The sequence below is a fragment of the Xenopus laevis genome, chromosome 6S (genome assembly GCF_017654675.1).
Source record: "Xenopus laevis strain J_2021 chromosome 6S, Xenopus_laevis_v10.1, whole genome shotgun sequence".
Taxonomy (NCBI): Eukaryota; Metazoa; Chordata; class Amphibia; order Anura; family Pipidae; genus Xenopus; species Xenopus laevis.
In genome coordinates, this window is record NC_054382.1 from 40833598 (window position 1) to 40854183 (window position 20586).

General features: G+C 37.0%; 1 protein-coding gene across 4 annotated transcripts in view; it reads right to left on the minus strand.

Annotated features, from left to right (window-relative positions):
• slc4a7.S (solute carrier family 4, sodium bicarbonate cotransporter, member 7 S homeolog) overlaps window positions 1–20586 on the minus strand; it is an 87614-nt gene that overhangs the window by 57748 nt on the left and 9280 nt on the right. For 3 of the 4 annotated variants that reach the window (XM_041567532.1, XM_018269292.2, XM_018269290.2), the window contains exon 2: window positions 1065–1146. In XM_041567532.1, coding sequence (XP_041423466.1) covers window positions 1065–1146 — 82 coding nt within the window. Of the gene's footprint in view, window positions 1–1064; window positions 1147–17528; window positions 19195–20586 lie in introns of those variants that run through there. The other variant, XM_018269291.2, reaches the window with a different exon arrangement.

The following is a 20586-nucleotide window of genomic DNA, read 5'->3' on the forward strand; positions in this document are numbered from 1 at the left end:
GTTAGTGAAGTTGGACTGCTATTATTCTGAAAACAACTGTATATCAGTCAGGAGTATAAGTAGCTGGGTTATAAGTGGTACAATACTGTTACAGTTTACTTGCTCTATACCCCCTCCTTGAGTTATTAAGCTATATTTGGTTCACGGCTCAGTTGCCAGACTATATTTGCCAGATATCCTGCAAAGAATAAGACTGTATATGGAAAATTATGAATTTGAGATGTTCTGTTGTAAGGCTGGGTCAGCAGTGTAATCAATTAAATGTTTGGAAATGTAATACATTCTTAAATCATGAGCCCTCAGAAGTAGAGAAACACAAGTCATTAAGTATCACTTTCTCCTTTGCATCCAGTTCATGCATGTTGTAGCTTTATAAAATCTCATGTGGCATACTGAATTGTATAGACTCATTAAACACTGTTTAATGTATAATGTCATGCTTTATTCAAAGTGTTAAAATCCTCCACTGAAGCCTGTTTTTAAACATCTAGAAAACAATCAAAGGAAAGCTGTAAAAATGGCTGTTTCTGCAAAGGAATGTTCCAATCAGATTATAAATGTGAAATGGCAAAATGAAAAAAGACAGGATCATGCCAAGAGATATTAACTTATTGAATAAAAACTAGAGAGAAGAGGCAAAGCTACCCATATGTAATACATTGCCTTAGAACAGGGATTGAAATGGGTGTTCATGATGTTCACCGTCAATATCTAAACACTAAAATGTCTCTATGAAGTAATTCCTGGGACACAAAGCAGATTTTGGGTTGCCTGAGAAAAATGGTAAAAGCTGAACCCTACCGTCTCTAGATATAATAATAGCACAAGTTCTCATACTAGGCACACTAGGGTGACCCTGAGCCTAATTTTAGGCAGTCAGCTTGATGAAGTCAACTGACAAAGTATTGTATATACTTTCAAAGGGAACAAAAAACAGACAGAGGAATGGTAAAATACAGTAGTTAGTAACTGCTGTAGGAAAACCTGTTCTTATGCAGCTGCTCTTAAAATAAAGATACAGCACACCACTTCACATTACTCCAGAATATATAAGCTGCACTTACTTTCAAGTTCTTCCTTCTCAAAATTGGTATTTACTGAAGAACTTGTCTTTCCCAGGTCCACGATAGCTTCTTCATCGTGCCCCTGTAAAAACAACATGGTATGAAAATCTGTATATGTTCTAAAAAAAAAGATGTAGAAACTATTATAATAATACATATTTCATTTAAATGTTTATTTTGTTATTATAAGGAATAAGGGAATTTGTAGTATTTCAAATTGATTTTTTAATAACTAAAGCGGTTTTTGCCCTTTAAATGACTGTATTTCAATTCAATGTCTTGAATTACAGCTAAATACAGGAAAATTAACATTAACAAATAAGGGCCAAAGAATTATCAGGCCTGTGGAATATGAGGGGGGCAGCTGCTGCAGAAAACAGTGTAGAGCCATATCCAGTTTGTCATCTCTTCTTGCAGAGCTAATGTATATGGGAAACATGTGTGGTGGTGACAAATGCCCAGCAGACAGGGGCATTTGCAGTTAAGCAGTTATCAGCCTGCATACAGTAGTGGTCAACACCCCATGTGCCATAGGCCTTAAGGTTTATTATTTACAGTGTGCTTGCAGCAGTGATTGAAACCATGACTTCTTCCTAGTGACATGAACCAAAAGTTACCATACATTAAATTAAATCTCCTTTAAAGAACAGTTACAGCAAAAAATGTAAGTGTTTTAAAGTAATTCAAATATAATGTACTGTTAATATAAAAATAATAAAAAAACTGTTGTGTAGCCATGGGGGCAGCCACTCAAGATGAAAAGGGAGAAAGGGCACAGGTCACGTTGTGGATTACAGATAAGCTCTGTGATAGAATATACCGTATATACCCGTGTATAAGCAGAGTTTTTCAGCATCCAAAATGTGCTGAAAAAGTCTACCTCGGCTTATACTCGGGTCAGCGGTACCTGACCCAAATAGCTGAGATTGCAGTCACTTTTAATCATTCCTATAAAATAGGTAATTAGAATAGATAATTAATTATTTTTAATACATTTCAAACAGTACTGACACACTAAACATAAATTAATCAACTTTCCAAATTTTTCCGAAATTTTCCAAGTTACTTAATGAATCCAAATATAATTTTAATTGATGGCCTCCTTTAAAGATCTAATTTAAGATCTATTTAATGAAATCGAAGGTCCTTTTTCTTTACTAGTTAATACATATATATTTGTTTATTCTTTCAGGTATTTTCCTATGGCTTTTTCTCAACTTTTTCTCAACTTGTTTTCAAATAATAATATTTTATCCAGTTTTAACATACACGCAAGGTTCTATACGGCAGGCTTTGTTTTGTTTTGTCTGATCTATAATAATGTTAAAGACATCGCTAACATCTGTTTGAAATTCGCTGTGATTAAATCAAATTAGTGATGTCATTTCCTTTGACAATTTTCTTTAAAAAGCCGTTGTGGGTCTGTGTGAACTCATGCCTATGACTACATATCGCCTAGATACGAAACGCGTCAGGACATTCTGGTTTTAATGCATTTGAAATAAAGTTGAAGTTTTATCCATACCAAGTGACGTCCGGCTGTGCTTGCCTTTTCCTCTATACTTGACTTTTAATCATTCCTATACCAACAGTACACTTGGGGAGAGACTGCAGTATCCCACAATGCCCTCTGTTGGTTATATGAAAGAATAACAGTGCGCTCTCTGTTGGTTATATGAAAGAATAACAGTGACTGCAATATCACACAGCACCCTCTGTTGGTTATATGAAAGTCTGAAAGAATAACAGTGACTGCAATATCACACAGCGCCATCTGTTGGTTATTTGGAAGAATAACAGTGACTGCAATATCACACAGTGCCCTCTGTTGGTTATATGAAAGATTAACAGTGACTGCAATATCACACAGCGCCCTCTGTTGGTTATATGGAAGAATAACAGTGACTGCAATATCACACAGTGCCCTCTGTTGGTTATATGGAAGAATAACAGTGACTGCAATATCACACAGTGCCCTCTGTTGGTTATATGAAAGATTAACAGTGACTGCAATATCACACAGCGCCATCTGTTGGTTGTATGAAAGAATAACAGTGCGCCCTCTGTTGGTTATATTAAAGAATAACAGTGACTGCAATATCACACAGCACCCTCTGTTGGTTATATGAAAGAATAACAGTGCACCCTCTGTTGGTTATATGAAAGAATAACAGTGACTGCAATATCACACAGCCCCATCTGTTGGTTATATGGAAGAATAACAGTGACTGCAATATCCCACAGCGCCCTCTGTTGGTTATATGAAAGAATAACAGTGCGCCCTCTGTTGGTTATATGAAAGATTAACAGTGACTGCAATATCACACAGCACCCTCTGTTGGTTATATGAAAGATTAACAGTGACTGCAATATCACACAGCACCCTCTGTTGGTTATATGAAAGAATAACAGTGACTGCAATATCACACAGTGCCCTCTGTTGGTTATATGAAAGAATAACAGTGACTGCAATATCACACAGCGCCCTCTGTTGGTTATACGAAAGATTAACAGTGATGGCAATATCAAACAGCACCCTCTGCACATGGTAGTGGGACAGTGGGACAATGCACACAGTAATCCGTTTGGCAATTCTCTGTCACCATCAACTTTGCAAAGAAGTCCGGTTGATCGCTGGGGGGTTGCTTTGGCAGAATGTGCGCTGCTGGGAGACAGGGCTGTAGTTGTGTCTAGGCTTATACTAGAGTCAATAAGTTTTCCCAGTTTTCATAGGTAAAATTAGGTACCTCGGCTTATACTCGGGTCGGCTTATACTCGAGTATATACGGTAATGATATTCTGCAAAATTCTTCTATCTGCTGTGTATCCTGTGAATAGCTGCCCCCCATGGCTACACAGCAGCTTGTTTATATACACCATAGTAGTGTTTCTGAAGCAAACACACCAGTTGTACCAGTGCAGGACAACACAACATGACCTTAAAACACTTTCATTTGTTGGTGCTACTATTCCTTAAAAGGAACAGTAACATCAAAAAATGAAAGTGTTTTAAAGTAATACAAATATAATGCTGTGTTGCCCTGCACTGGTAAAACTGCCGTGTTTGCTTCAGAAACACTACTATTGTTTATATAAATAAGCAGATGTGTAGCAATGGGGGCAGCCATTCAAAAAAGAAAGGGCTCCGGTTACACACCAGATAAACTCTGTATAACATAATGATGTAATCTGTTATCCACTATTTAACCTGTAACATATTTCCACCATTGCTACACAGCTGCTTGTTTATATGATCTATAGTAGTGTTTCTGATGCAAACAGATCAAACAGTGCATGATGTTTTCATTACTTTAAAACATTTTACTTTTTTGGTGTTATTGTTCCTTTAAGGCCTTGTTTACACTTGGCTATAGTGACTGTGATTATACAAACATTACATTGCATGTATGAAGAGCCGATAAAATACATTATGTGTCTCAACACATCAGACAGAAGTGTCATATACCACAGCTTTAGAGGTAACCCAGGAATTCTTTTTATTCATTTGCACACCAATCCATGCTAATATTAAAACAACTTGATTTTTCGTAATTTAATATATAATTAGCCTTAGTCTTAAGACATGGTGCCCAACATTACAGAAAGATGCCCTCCATCCAGAAAACATTAGATCCCTTGCATTCTGCATAAAATCATAGAACGTGGAAATGTAGAAGTAAACTGAATGGAGAAACAAATGATGAAATAAAAGATGCCACATATTGTTTTTGTTTAGAATTTAGGCAGAGAATGGTTACTCATGTGTTTGTAGGAGTAGAATATGGCTCACAGAGCCAGCAGATTTGAATAGATCTTGCATGCTATGGAAACTGTTCCCCTGTAAATACTGGGATCCTCAGAATACTCTTCCATTTGAAATCAGACTTATGTGGAATTTTTTAGAAAATGAAATGTACAATGGAACATAGGAAACATTGCTCAACTCTGCATAGTGCTGCAATCCTATATTCATATATTTAACAGATAACATTAACAAAGCATGACATAGTGGAGGCTTTTTTAGCCCAGCCTCAAACAAACAGTCCTAAAAAATATTCACTATGGCAACAGAAGAGTTGACCCAGCATCAGCAAGCTGTTACTTTGTGTTTCTAAAACCAAAGAATGTTTTTTTCACTGATCAACTATTCTACCCTATACATACTAAGCAAAGGGCAAAAACTGCCCCCAATTAACAGATACATGCAATGAGTTCTACTATGAGCTCCAATGCAGATATTTACTGTTTGACACCCTTTTCACAGGATATTCTTCTATTTTTTTTTTTTTTTATTCTTGCTTTTTACAGACTATTCTTAACCTGGAGCTGACTCACAAATGCTCTATGTAGATTCAGAAACAGTTGGGATCCATTTCCTCAAACTCACCTTACATTGCAAAAACCCATATAATAACAATTCTAGATAACAGATACCATATCTGTATTTCTGTTATTTAAAGGCCCATCCAACACTACAACAATATATATATATATATATATATATATATATATATATATATATATATATATATATATATATATATATATATATATATATATATATATATATATATATATATATATATATAGATGAGCTGTGACTGGCTTAGTTACACTTAGTTAAATGAGAACTCCACCCCCAATGAAAAAAGCCCCATCCACTACACCCCCCATAGTCCCCGCTCCATGCTTCCTCCATGCATAGTGCAATAATCCAAAAGGTGTCACCAAATGTCACATTCACTTCTCCATGCAGAGTAGGGCAGAGTCCTGCACGGAACCAATTTCTAAGACCCGGGCCCGACCCCGCATATTTACCCACTTTGATCTGCTACATGACCCGGACCCGCAACTGCTTTATCCGCAACCCAACCCGACCCGCCAACCATCAAACAGGAAGTGATGGTGCTGCAAACTGGGCGGGACCAAAACAAGTTTTGTCAAATTTTAAAAGGAGTAAAATATAGACAATATTACATAAGATAAGAAATTTAGATGCAGACCCGCGGGTATACCCACACCTGAAAGTCCTTCCCTCATTCTGCAGGGTGGCCGCTTTCTTTGCGGGTAACCCGCAGGTACGCGACCCGCTGCAGGACTCTATTTCAGGTAGCTATCTTCTGCATCATCGGTTTTCTTTGGAAAGGGACCACCGACACTGAGCTTTTTGGTGCATTTGCAGTTGGAGCCAGTCCGGTATTTACGCCGAACTGACCATGTGCCGGAAAGCCGTAAATTGCCAAAGGGAAGAGGATCCAAAGAAAACCGAAGATGCGCAAGATGGAACCTTGGAACTCTGCTATGCTACTCTACGTGAAGAAGTGAGATTGACATTTGGGGACACTTTTTGTACTAATGCAATATGCGTGGAGGAAGTTGGGGGAATATGGGTGTAGTGAATGGGGCTTTTCTCATTGGGGGGTTTAGTTCGCCTTTAAACACATAAATCCACGAAGGGTAACTGCAGTTTATTTCAGTGTGCGTAATTAATTATGGTAGTCTAGGGAATATTGATGTTCCTCCTGAAAATGGCATTGCACACCAAAAATATATGGTTTGGTCATTAAAGCTGGTATTTGGAACTGCAGCTGCCACAAGTAGAATACTTTTTTATGGGTAATATTGTTTGAGCTGCACTATAGTAAACATATATTTCTATCTATATACACACTAAATTACTTAAAAATCTGCTTTAAAGGAGAACTAAACCATGTGGTCCCATTGGGCTGGTATAGAAACCAAAAACAATGTACAAAATGTCTACCCTACTTTCTTAGTGTAGCGTTAGTTCTTATATATTTTCTTTTTTAACAAAGAATCACAGAGAATGTTCCTCTAACGCCTTCATACTAGACATCCCAGGTGTTTATTACAATACATTTGGATTTGTGCCTGGTGCACAGCTCATTTCATTTCTGGCACTTGTAAAATAGCATCAAGGCATCTGGAGGGTTATTCTAGCTGATGATCTTTAGATGGCACTTATGTTATGAAATGGAATTTCACCTTGTAATTTGGCCCAGGGTACTAAACACAAGAGCACAAGTGATGTTAACAAAAGGTCAAGGATGTTTGATATGGATACAGTCAATGTGCACTAATAAGGAGTATATTAATTTTAAAACAAACAGAAAAAATTGGAGTCGTTTTTAAGGTGTTGGTCTTGATTAGCAGCCAGTCTAGGTGCATGACTAACAGTACCTTCCCAAAACAGATTGAGTAGCCAGCTTTGGTTGCCACCCTATATTGTATGCAGCAACAATTGTGACAATGCCCAAAATCATAGAAAGACATAAATCTCTAATAGGACAACTTGTTATGTTGAAGGTAGTGATAATTTAAAGGGGAACTATCGTGAAAATGAAAATTTAAGTTTCATCATACTGAAAAAATAAACTTTCTGAATACAATCAATTAAATATTCTGTAGTGTTTTTGAAATAATCAAGTTTATCTTCACTATTTCTCTCTAACCATATGTTTTTCTTAATTCTGTCTTTTATGCAGCAGTTGGGTGTAATTGACAGTTAGATCTAATATACAGTATCTTATGGGGGAGGGCTTCCTTTCCTATCAGATGAATTAGAGCTCACTCAAATAACTGATTCCAGTACAGGTATGGGACCTGTTATCCAGAATGCTCGGGACCTGGGGTTTTCCGGATAACAGATCTTTCCGTAATTTGGGTCTTCATGCCTTATGTCTACTAGAAATTCATTTAAACATTAAATAAACCCAACAGGTTGGTTTTGCTTCCAATAAGGATTAATTATATCTTAGTTGGGATCAAGTACAAGCTACTGTTTTATTATTACTGAGAAAAAGGAAATCATTTTTAAAATTTTGGATTATTCGGATAAAATGGAGTCTATGGGAAACAGCCATTCCGTAATTCGGAGTTTTCTGGATATTGGGTTTCCGGATAAGGGATCCTATACCTGCACAAACAAAATAACTGCCTTTTGCACAAATCCTGCATTTAGGAACATGATGTCTGGTGATTTTAATAAAGTGAGCTTAAATACATCTTTTAGGCAAAAGGAGCCCCCTATGAGATATATTGGATCTAACTGTCAATGAATATATGAGGGATAGTGAAAATAAACTTTTTGATTGATTGTATGTAGAAAGTTTCTTATTTCAGTATGATGCTTATATTAAATTCATTTTCACAATAGTTCCCTTTTAAGACAACCTACATGGTAATAGTTTATTCTATGTAAGCTCTACGGGGCAGGGACCTCCTTCTACTATGTCTCTTACCACATAGCACTTAAACGCTTTGTCCTGATATGAATTCAGTGTATATTTATTGTGTGATTTGTCTTCCCAGTGTATATCTTTATAAAATACACAAAAGCCATCAATATCCTGTAAATTATATCCTTATAATACACAAAAGACATGAATATCTTGTAAAATATTTCCTTATAAACGGTGAGTTCTGATGTCATTTCATTCACATGACTCACTGAAACATGTGTATTATAATAAATAAAGTACCCCCAGTTGCAAAATATGAGGATATTAGAAGTTACCTCCGAGTTCCATGGCCTTCGGCCTTGTGTTTTTATATGGTCATGGAACTCATTGATAACTTATAGTATCCTTATATTTTACAAGAGGGGGTACTTTATTCACTATATAAACGGTGAGTTCTGATGTCATCAGTTATAAATGGTGAGTTCTGATGTCATTTCTGTCACATAACTCACTGAAACTTGTGTATTATAATAAATAAAGTACCCCCAGTCACATGACTCACTGAAAATGAGTTACATGACCTGTATAAAAACACTCGGCCTTCTGCCTCCTGTTTTTATATAGTCATGAAACTCCTCAGTAACTTATAATATCCTTATATTTTACAAGAGGGGGTACTTTATTCACTATATATATTGTACTTTTAAGCATTGTACAGCACTATGGCTCCTTATCACCACTTTACAAATAAAGTTATACATACATACATCTAATGCTTTAACCAACCTAGACTAGATCATAAAAAAGATCAATTGTTCCTACATTATAGCATAAATACATGCCAATTCCTCACATCATTGTGATCACTAGACCATCTTGCAGGCCCCAACTACTACCTACTGGACCTGGCTACTTCATTTGCACAAAAAGGCACTTGCTACAGGCTAAGTGCACTTGACAATGGTAGAAAGAAGTGGCGTAACTAGAGAGGGAGCAGACCCCGCGGGGCCCGGACCACAGGGTCGGTTTACTCTATAGCATTAAAATCCGCCTCCCCGTGGGGGAGGGGGTTAGTTACAGACGGGCACTTGCAGCAGTGCCTATGCTTGCCCTCAAAATTTTTATGGCTGTGGGGCCCCGGCGCACTTTTGTTATGCCCCTGGTAGAAAGTTAGTTTGAAAATAACAACACATGCACACAGTCTGATTTAGCTGCCCATTGCAGCGGTATGCAACAAAACTGTATTTACATTATTATGTTTGAACCATTCAAAAATCAGTTTGTTGAATATTCTTTTAGATAACATTAGATGGGATAACCCAAACCTAATCCATTCATGCTATGGTGATATATGAATACAACAGGTGGGGGGGGGGGCTGCTGGAAGTAAGTAAGTGACCAAATAACTACATTTTTGTCTCATCAGTCCAAAGCATTCAGATGTTCTTTTGCAAATTGCGCTGAATTGTAGAACGATGTACAAATACACCATCTGATGCAAGATGTTCTTGCAGGTCTTTGGAGGTGAACTTTGGGTTGTCTGTAACCATTCTCACAATCCTCCACATATGCAGCTCCTGCATTTTTCTTGGCCTGCCAGACCTAGATTTTACAGCAACTGTGCCTGTGGCCTTCCATTTCCTGAATACATACTTTACAGTTGAAACTGACAGTTTAAACCTCTGAGATAGCTTTTTGTAGCCATCCCCTAAACCCTGATACTGAACAATCTTTGTTTTCAGATATTTTGAGAGTTGCTTTGAGGATCCCATATTGTCACTCTTTAGAGGAGAGTCAAACAGAAGCACAACTTGCAATTGGCCACCTTAAATACCTTTTCGAATGATTGGACACACCTGCCTACCATTTTGGTGTTGCCAGTAATCAGTATTGAGCAGTTACCTGCATTCAAATTAGCAAAACAGTGACTGAATACTGCTTCACTAAAAATCTTTGCTCAGAAAACATCATAGTACGGTACTCAGATGTTCCTGGGAAATGAAAGCCATACACTGTTATCTTTTTTGTTGAAAGTGGAGTAAATTATTATGCAAACTGAGAAGGGTTCCCAAACTTTTTCATATGACTGTACATATGGCTTGTAATAAATAGGCTATATTAAGGAATTATATATATTACGAAGTACAAAGAAACATGGGTCATTAGAATTTACTTATTGGTACAGGCCATTATACCAATATTAAGACTACTCGTCCTGAAGGATCAATAATCCTTTAATAGGCTATACCATAACTATTACATTTAGTAAGCTATAGCTGATGTTAAATACACATGTATTTCACACAGTTTTAAAAAATGTTTCCTATAGTTAACGTAATTAACTATTTATTTGTAAGTTCCTCAACCTAACATTTTTTCCTATGGCTAAAACACCCTCATGCTGTTAGTCATAGACGGATTTTGCCTGCTCAAGTCAGTAATTCACCACTAATACACAGCACAGTTGACTTACTTGGAGAAGGGAAAATCATTATATTGTAGCACAAGGCTTTCTTTAGCATTAGATTAATTAGAGTAATTAAGGACATAACAAAGAGAAGGCTAACAACGTGGTGCTCTAATGCAGGAACAAGGCTAAAGGAAAATCATGGAAAGGATAGCAACTAAAGACTATGCTCATTTTTACAAACCCATTAGTCTCTTTATCAGTTGCAAAAGATGGTTCACACGGAGTTGCCCTATAAACCAGCTATGTCTATAGTTCTCAGAAAGCTTATATGATTTATCTCAAGCTTAGGTGTGAATCTATGATAAATCTCCTAATACTCAAGATACGTTTAACATAGTATAATAAATGCACGTCACACAATACAATTTAAAGGAAAAGCACACTCTACAGGTGAAGCTATCTATATGGATACTAGTCAACAGATTCCTATAGTGGGGAACTTGCTGTTTGGTAACATCTAAACCAGTCATCCTTCATGTCATCCTTTTGATATTTTCATCAAGAAATGTTAATGAATATATGCAATCAATGCTGAATTACAAAATAAATATGTTTCTGAAAGAAAATATGCTTCAGTACAAACTAGTGTTCTGAACTAGATAGGTACTATCGGATTCATTTCTTTGTACTCGGCGATTGCAAGCAGTAAGGGCAGCCATGGAAATAAAAAGTGAAACATTGGTGTTAAAGTGGACCTGTCAACCAGACACAAAAATCTGTATAAAAAAAGTCCTTTTCTAATTAAACATGAAATCCAAATTCTATTTTTTATTTAAGCATTCATAGCTGTTGTAAGCTCTTTTAATAATCTCAGCTGTCAATCAAATATTGTCTGCCACTCCTCTATGCCCGTGGCATAGAGGCGGGGCACACAATTACTTTCACTTTCCATTCAGCACTTCCTAGATGTCACTGCTCTCCACACATTCCCCCAGTTCTCTTCACCATTTAACTGTGTAGCCAGGGCATGGGGATGGACATCGGGCCCCCCATTCTGGTGCACAAACAAAATTCTGAGATGATGCAAGGCTTGTCTTAATAACAGTGTCCACAAAATGGCTGCCGTCTTCTTGCTATAATTATGAATTCCCAGACTGAAGGAAACAAGATTCAAATAATTTATATAGTGTAATTAAAGTTCATTTTCCTTGACTAATCTGATAAAATAGGATTTTGAATAATATATTTTGGGTGACGGGTCCCCTTTAAGTGAATGGCAACCTCAGTGCCAGGTTTCAAAGCAGAAAACTCTGTTCATGTGGAAACTTCATGTCTTTTGGATAGGATTACTCACAGGAATGGCCCTGTAAATCTTGCGCTTGTATATCACTGTTCACAAAGGGTATGCAGGAGGCTTTCCAAGAATAAAAACCACTTGCAATCACAGGCATCTTTCAACATGAGGACAAGACCATTCAGATATGGCACAGCATTCCTTTTGCATCATTGCTTGGAGTGTAATTTGAAGAAGAAAAAAAAAAACATTATTCATGAGGAGTCTAATCAGTTTGCATACTTGGGTGGCTTGCTAATCACCTTACTGTAAGTAAATTCTGGCCCAAAAGAAAAAGATTTCCTTATAAATGCATGGATGCTTGCACAAAGGTTAACATTACAGAAATAACATGTTAGTGTAATTGGTCCTTCAATCCAGTTTGCAGCAATAGGCAGTCAAGACAAGAGATGAAAGGGGTTTTCGTACGCGCTGAATGTACTGTAATTATACAATAATAAAAACTGTGTGTTTGCTTAAGTTTTTATAAATAAGCTACTGTGTAGCCATGGAAGCAGCTATTCAAGCTTCAATTGAGCTGCAAGGCAAGTTTACATAGCAGAAAATCTCAATTCAAAATGGAATATTTCAAATTTTAATAGTATTTGTAGATGAACAAACACAAGGATTTAGGGGCAGATTTATCAAGGGTCGAAGTGAAAATTCTAATTTTTGAATTAAAATTGTTGAGTTTTTTTGTGAAATTTCGACTAGGGAATATTTAAAATTTGATTCGAGTTTTTAAAAAAAATTTAATTTGATTTTAGAAATTTATCATGTACTGGCCCTTTAAGAATTTGAATCTGACTATTTGCCAGCTGAAACCTGCCGAATTGCTGTTTTAGCTTTTGTTTGACGTCATGGGATAAATTCGGAGTTGTGTGCAGCCTTCCTTAAAGGGATACGGTCATGGGAAGAAAAACATTTTTTCAAAATGAATCAGTTAATACTGCTGCCCCAGCAGAATTCTGCACTGAAATCCATTTCTCAAAAGAGCAAACACATTTTTTTATATTCAATTTTGAAATCTGACATGGGGCTATACATATTGTCAATTTCCCAGCTGCCCCAAGTCATGTGACTTGTGCTCTGATAAACTTCAATCACTCTTTACTGCTGTACTGCAAGTTGGAGTGATATCACCCCCCTCCCTCCCCCCCAGCAGCCAAACAAAAGAACAATGGGATGGTAAGCAGATAAGAGCTCCCTAACACAAGATAAGAGCTCCCTGGTAGATCTAAGAACAACACTCAATAGTAAAAACCCATGTCCCACTGAGACTCCTTCAGTTACATTGAGAAGAAAAAACAGCAGCCTGCCAGAAAGCATTTCTCTCCTAAAGTGCAGGCACAATGACCAGGGGCAGCTGGGAAATTGATAAAATGTCTAGCCCCATGTCAGATTTCAGAATTGAATATAAAAAAATCTGTTTGCTCTTTTGAGAAATGGATTTCAATGGAGAATTCTGATGGAGTAGCACTATTAACTGATACGTTTTGAAAAAAACATGTTTTCCGATGACAGGATCCCTTTAAAATTAGCTTTATTCAAAGAAAAAAATCGAATCAAATTCAATTTCAATCTAATTTGATTCGAGTTTGCGGGTCGATCCCATTCACCAGAGTTTGAAAAATTCGAATTTTTTGAAAAAAATTCAATTGGTCATTTTTTATTCGAATTTCGAGTTCATGGGAGTTTTTACAAACTCCCATGAACTCTAAATTTGACCCTTGATAAACCTGCCCCTAAATGTGAAAACAATATTTTCCATCTATGATGTTAGTGGGCCTTTGGAACACCTTCTGATGAAGGATCAGTATCATCATAGATGAAAGTATCATTTATCTAGCACCTACAAAGAAACTATTATTTATAACAAGTTTTTATTCTGTAGTTTTATAGACACAGATGACATTTATTCTATACAGCTTATTGGATATGTATATACAGTATGTGCCCTATAGCCCAGCTTGAATAGGGATCTGATCATCGCTGTTTTCCATCTAAAAGAAAGGATTATATCACCCAGTCTGATGTTTGCCATTCTGAAGCAAATATACAAGTTTTACTTTTTACGTCATAAGTGCTTGAAACTCCTGAAGAATTATTTTCGAAAGAAATAAATTGGAGAGGCTACCTCCCAAATCAAAGAAAATGTAAATGTTCTACTACAATACTCATGGATTCTTTTGTTTGAGCTTTCTGTGCTTTTGAGTTCAGGAAACTTGAATTGCAGTAAAAAAATTTAATTTGAAGGTTGAAAAGTCTGCCTCAACGGTACATGAACTTATTACGATACCAACAAAGGATTCCTGACCACTTGTTTTTACAGCCATGGCCAGTCCGCTGAACCATCTTTGCTATGAATGATTTCCCCAAAACAGCAGCCTCCATGTCCATGAACTTTTCGGTGTAGCAAACAATCAGTCTTACAACCATTGGTCGGTTATACAATAATATCACTGCATATGTGATGGCAGGAAAAACAACTCTTTTTATTGGTTAGTTCATGGTTTTAGATCTCATATGCATACTGCAAAGATCATATAGTCAGTAAAGTCATTGGCTCCACTGTCTGATTTACTTTTGACTGCTGCTGCTCAGAAACAATTAAAAGTAATCCTGGATGCCCATCAGTGGATTTTTGACAGCACCATTAGGAATTTAATAATTCAGCATATACCTGCAGCTTCTCCAATAACAATAAAGCTATTTTGCAAAAAACACACTGCACTTTCGTGGTAACAATCACCTTCTTTACATGATAAAAACTTCTATTTATGTGTATCCACCCATCTGTTTTCCATCATAATCCTGCCTAATATACATGCGTGGCAATTGTTATTAAATTCAGTGGAGTTAGCAGTTGGTGGCATTTTGTCTGAAATACATCAGGACAGCAACATAGTAATAAAATGGGACAAGGATGCCCACTTGTGTGAGGTTTTTACAAATGCAGACAGTTTGGGGTGGAGGTAAAATGAAGAGGAATGCAGTAAACAGGAATTAGAAATTAGAGGCTAGTTAGCAAGTATAAAGCTTGGAGGTTAGTATTATTGCACCACTCCACTAAAACTTTTTGGACATTAAAAAATGTAATGCTACACATGCAGCTACTGTGTGACTTATCAAAACCCAGTCCAGCACGTAGCTGCAGAAATCACAAAACAATACTATACGCCAGGAATCCCCAAACTTTTTCACCCGTGAGCCACATTCAAAAGTAAGAAGGGTTGGGGAGCAACATAAGCATGAAAATAGTTCCTGAGGATGCCAACGAAATTTCATCCAAGCCTGGAATTTAAAAACAAGCAGCTACTTTGAGGCCACTGGGAGCAACATCCATGGGGTTGGGGAGCAACATGTTGCTCACAAGCTACTGGTTAGGGATCACTGCTATATGCAATACAAGTTATACATAATATCACCATTCACTAACCTTCATATAAGAGTGGGGGTTCCCAAGCTTTTATAACTGTGAGCCACATTCAAACGTAAAGAGTTGGGGAGCAAAATAAATATGAAATATATTCCTGAAGGTGCCAAATAAAGCAGGCCATAGACGTGAATATTTTATTGTTTCTGTGACAAACGAATGTTTGTGTCAGTCTGCTGATCTACAACTAAGCGTTCAGATTAAAAAAGTAGCAAAAATAACAAATCAGACAATGTTCTGGCCATAAATTGACAGACAGCAATTGTAGAAAAGTTATGTCTGACAAATAGTAATGACAATCGCCAACTGATGATATAGCCAGTTAGGCAAAACATGCAGAAATCTTATTGGTAGCCACAATAAATCTTTTAACCTGTTGACTAAACGACGGATTCCCATGGAACGGAAAATGGCGGGAAACTCCACGCACAATCAGAAAATCATACGAATCTTCGTTTCATACAACTATAACTTTGCATTTATGGCAAGTTTAAGGGCTGTAATTGGCTATTTGTTAGCCCTTATGTGGACTGGCAGCCTACAGGAGGCAGTACAACTGGTTTTCATGCCACCAAAACCTGCCTCTAAGCCAGGAATTTTTTTAGAAAATACCTGCTTTGAGGCCATTAAAAAAACCCCAACAACAACATCAAAGGGTTTGGTAAGCAACATGTTGCTCACAGACACTGGTTGAGGAGCACTGTATTAAGAGTATGTGAACCCCAACCTGCAGTCTGAAGAACAACATGTTAGGCATTTGTACTCTGCCCCTGTACATAAACATGTAAAGGCACGTTTACTAGGCTCTCTCTCAAATGTAATAAAAAGGTACTACTTTTGCCCAGGAGCAGTGTCTCATAGCAACCAATACAATGCTTGCTTTTAAACAGGTGACCAGTAAATGCTACCTTTTGACTGGTTGCTAGATGTGATAAGAAGCGTAGCAAACTTTGATTCTGATATTACCTAACCCCGATAGTGTGCAAACTACTATTTTCCCACAAGGAATTCCAGCATTACTGTGGCCTCATGCCTGAAGCAATTGACTTCTATGTGTCACACACACCCTATTGCGTGATAATTTGCCTTGACTTGCATGCAATTGTGTCTACCATTTTCAGAGTTGGGATAGTGTCACTGAATACCGAGGCATTTTTTTTTTTTTTAACAGAAGTGTGTTTTCTGACGCAATTCCAATTTGCTACTTAACGCACGTATGTTAATAACTACACCAGCAGCCTATGTACTGGGAGTCTGTAGTTCCATTGCAACTTCTGATAAATAGTGTGCCTACTGATGCAGGGGAAATGTGGAGCTACGATTCATCAGAAGAGGCAGGATTAACTCAATGGTCTTAGTGTAACTGTGCGGAAGTGTAGAAAGTGTATACAGACTGTAATAAATCTCAAACACATACAAAGCTTTGTGTCCCTTTGTGCCTGAACCCGACGATGCATTAATAATTAGCAATTCAGAGACAAAGGCCAAACTTTCCCATACTCTGCAAATTCAGTACAGCACACTGCAAGGTAAAAAAGGCATTTAATGAGATGGAGATAAAAATAACCTCAGTACAGGCTGTGTCAAGTGGGGAAAATCAGAAGCACCCAACATGGGTGATATGTGGTGGAAATCTGTAATCCGATTACATGTAGCATCTAAACCGGTTTAGCTTAATTCTAAAGAGGATGAGTGTCATTTTGCCGTACTTGTACATGCCAATAGTTAGTTCCCCATCTAGTATTTTGCCTTTTGTTCTTGATAATTCCCAGAAATCAGGTACCTAAAGGCAGATGCAACATTTCTGTTTCAGACTGCGATAATTATTATGCATTGCGATTCTGGTGGTTATGACGACGTTAACACAAAGACAGTTTAAAAGCACAAATTACTAGGGAGAAATGCTTTGTATTCTGCATAGATTCTAGTTTCCTTCTCCTTTTAATGAAAAGCATGCAGAACATTTACAGACACCAACAGTTGGTGCTGCAGACATGGCGATGCAAGAGGCATCAGGTCCTTTCATATAAAACAGATTTATATGTTTGCTTTGAAATGACGGCAAGAAAAAGACAGGACTTACAGGCACCATCACTTTGCGAGGGTAGCTCCTTTCCATGCTGGCTGCCTAAGCACAAACCATGTCTTTGACTGCAGCAGTGTAACGCAATCCAAGCCTAGTCGATCTTCGAGACGGAGTACGTGACTGCTTTATGATGGGGCTCTTACACAGATGAACACAGCTTTCCTCCAATCCCTGAGCAGACACATTGCCAGCCTCACTGAACTGAAAAGACTCAGGAAGCCTGGAATGCTTTCAAATTATAGCTTCTACAAATGCCAAAAAAGGAATCGGAAATGCATGACTGCTATTTTAAAGGTGTAAAAGTAGAGAGATGTTTTTGCATTTTCCATTCAGTATTTTATTTCCTATGATATACTTGAGAAATTAAATAGCACATAGAAATAAGGACAATTAATAACTAAATTCTGCAAGCATTGTAGGGTGCATTGAATCAAATATATAACAAACAAACAAACATACAAGTCGAGTTTGCACATCACAGCCTACAAAGATTTTATTAGGGCACACTCTTTTGCAAGCGATATGTCTTTTCCAAACAGAGAACAATGAATCCTATTTTAGTTTGCTGCCAGTTACTCATAACATAGCTCAACAGCATAAAAGAATATCACCTCACATTGCATAAATAAAAAGCCTTTAGTAACAGCTGAGTGAAACCTGTTCTTTCTAAATATATAGATTTCTTTGGATGGAAAACAGTTGTAGATACGAGTGAGGGCAAGCAAATAACAGAACCTGGCTGTTAACTGTGTCTGTTAACTAAATATATTATATTGTTGAATAAGTAATTAAAATTAATTTCAAACTTCCCGTAATTCAAAAATAAAGAATACTTATACAATAAATGTACAGTATTGGCATTCACATGATTTATTCTCTTGCCACAAAAATAAATATATAAATAAATAAAACAAGGTGTATCCCAGAGTACATTGTACATCCACATTTTCAGATATTTAGAGTATTTTAACAAGGATGGAGGTAATCAAATGGCTTCTCCCTGGCCACACAAGACTGATCTGCAGACCCCCTAAAGAAGCAGCAGATTTGAACTGCAATGGTACATCTTAACATAGGTATCTCCGACCCTGCCCCATACGATCCCATACTTGTGTGCCATTCATACTACTCACACAGCAGGTAGGCCTTTAGCGCTCATCACTTCCTGCATGGTTTCTATTGAAGCTAGAAGGGAGACAAACACAGAAGTGCAAGAGTATAACATGACAGCCCTGTTTTGCTGGCCATTCCCTTAGTGATGTTAATTGCACTTTTTTTTTTTAATTTAGACAACTCCCTTGCTTAACATGAAAAACTGTATGCCAGTCAAAGTATTCCCAAGTTTGACACATAATTATTTTGGATATTTTAATAATGTATTGTCTCTCTTTAATATAGCAACATTTCACAAGTACACACAAACAAAATATAGATATATAAAAGAAATGGCATATAATTACTAAAAAATACCAGTTTCCTAAAATAATCATTTGAAAATTCCATTATTAGAACTAGAAAATACAAAGCTTACTACAGCTCAACCTTTTGACTTGCAAAAACCATAATAAACCCAAATGACGCCATAGAGATGTTTCTTAAAGGCAAACTAAAGTCTAAAATAGAATAATGCTAGAAATGCTGTATTTTGTATAGTAAACAAACATGAATTTACTGCACCTGTAGCCTAATTAAACAAATGATTTATGCTTTCAAAGTTGGTCACAGGGGGTCACCATCTTGTAACGTTGTTAAATATCTTTGCAAGACCATACACATGCTCAGCGTGGTCTGGGCTGCTGCTTAGGGATCGCCATAAATTATCAAAACAGCACAAGTCAAATAATATCTGCCATAGAAGCAGATACAGCAAGACTGATTAATAATCAAAATATTCAGACTGCACTGGGTCCTGCGTTGTCATGTAAGCTAATGTGGATTTTATAGTTTTTGTATTGTTAATTACAAACTTTCTCCAACTCTCCAGAACCAGTTACTGCAGCAAAAAAATCCTACAAAACGAATCTCAGTTTATCTGTAAATCTGGCTGCATGATCTTTGTCCCTGCAGCTGGAGTTGGAAACATTACAGAGAATAGAAAAGCAAAAATAAAATGCCATTTTTATTTTATTAACTGAAAAAGAAACCTATCCCCAACATACTTAAATTAAAAAATCTGTACAGTTTTTATAAGAAACCGGACTGTAAGCAGTGAAATTCCCACTTCATTTACTTGCTCTGACTGCTGCAGATATGAATCTTTACATGGTCGCTGGCTGTTTTACAGGGAAACAAACCAAGCTGCTCGAGTTCTGGGAAGTCCCTCCCCCCTGCTATTTGAAATTATGATAGTTTCCCTGCAGAGCAGTTAGGGACCATCTGAAGTTTCCTATCTGCAGCAGTCAGAGCAAGTAAATGAAGTGAAAATTTCACTGCTAGGTTTTTTTTAATAAAAATGGTAGGCTTTTAATTAAAGTACATTGGAGATAGGTTTCTTTTTGATTAAAGTAAAAATTTGATTTTTTTCACTGTACCGTACCCTACAATGTAATGCTATGTTTAAGGCTTCAGTTTTATAGAATGTCACCCAGTCATGAATGTGTCACTACATCTCCTGCTGTGCCACAAAATTCACCTTGCCCCTTTATAAAAGAATAAATTAAACTCTTTATTTTATAGGGATAAAAGCAACAGTGTGGAATTCCCAAGATAACTGGTAACAGCCTATGCAACTGATTAGGTAACTTAACAGGCTGGTCTCCTATCTGCTATACTGTCGTTCCTTATGTTCTTGAAATATGCAGGCAGCATATTTTCCACACACTTCTCCCACACAGCAATGCAATTAAGCGCTAAAGAGGAAGTTTAAACATGCAGAGCTGTGAGTTTCATTGTTTCTAGCATGTCTATATCAAAGCCTTGGCAGCCAATGAATAACAGCTTGTGTTATGTTTTCAGCCTCAATCAACCCCAAGGACCTTCCTGCCTCAGTGGGATTTGCAGCATGCAGCAAGACATGGGTAGATGAGCTGCAGAGTTACTGCTGGAAGAGAAAATA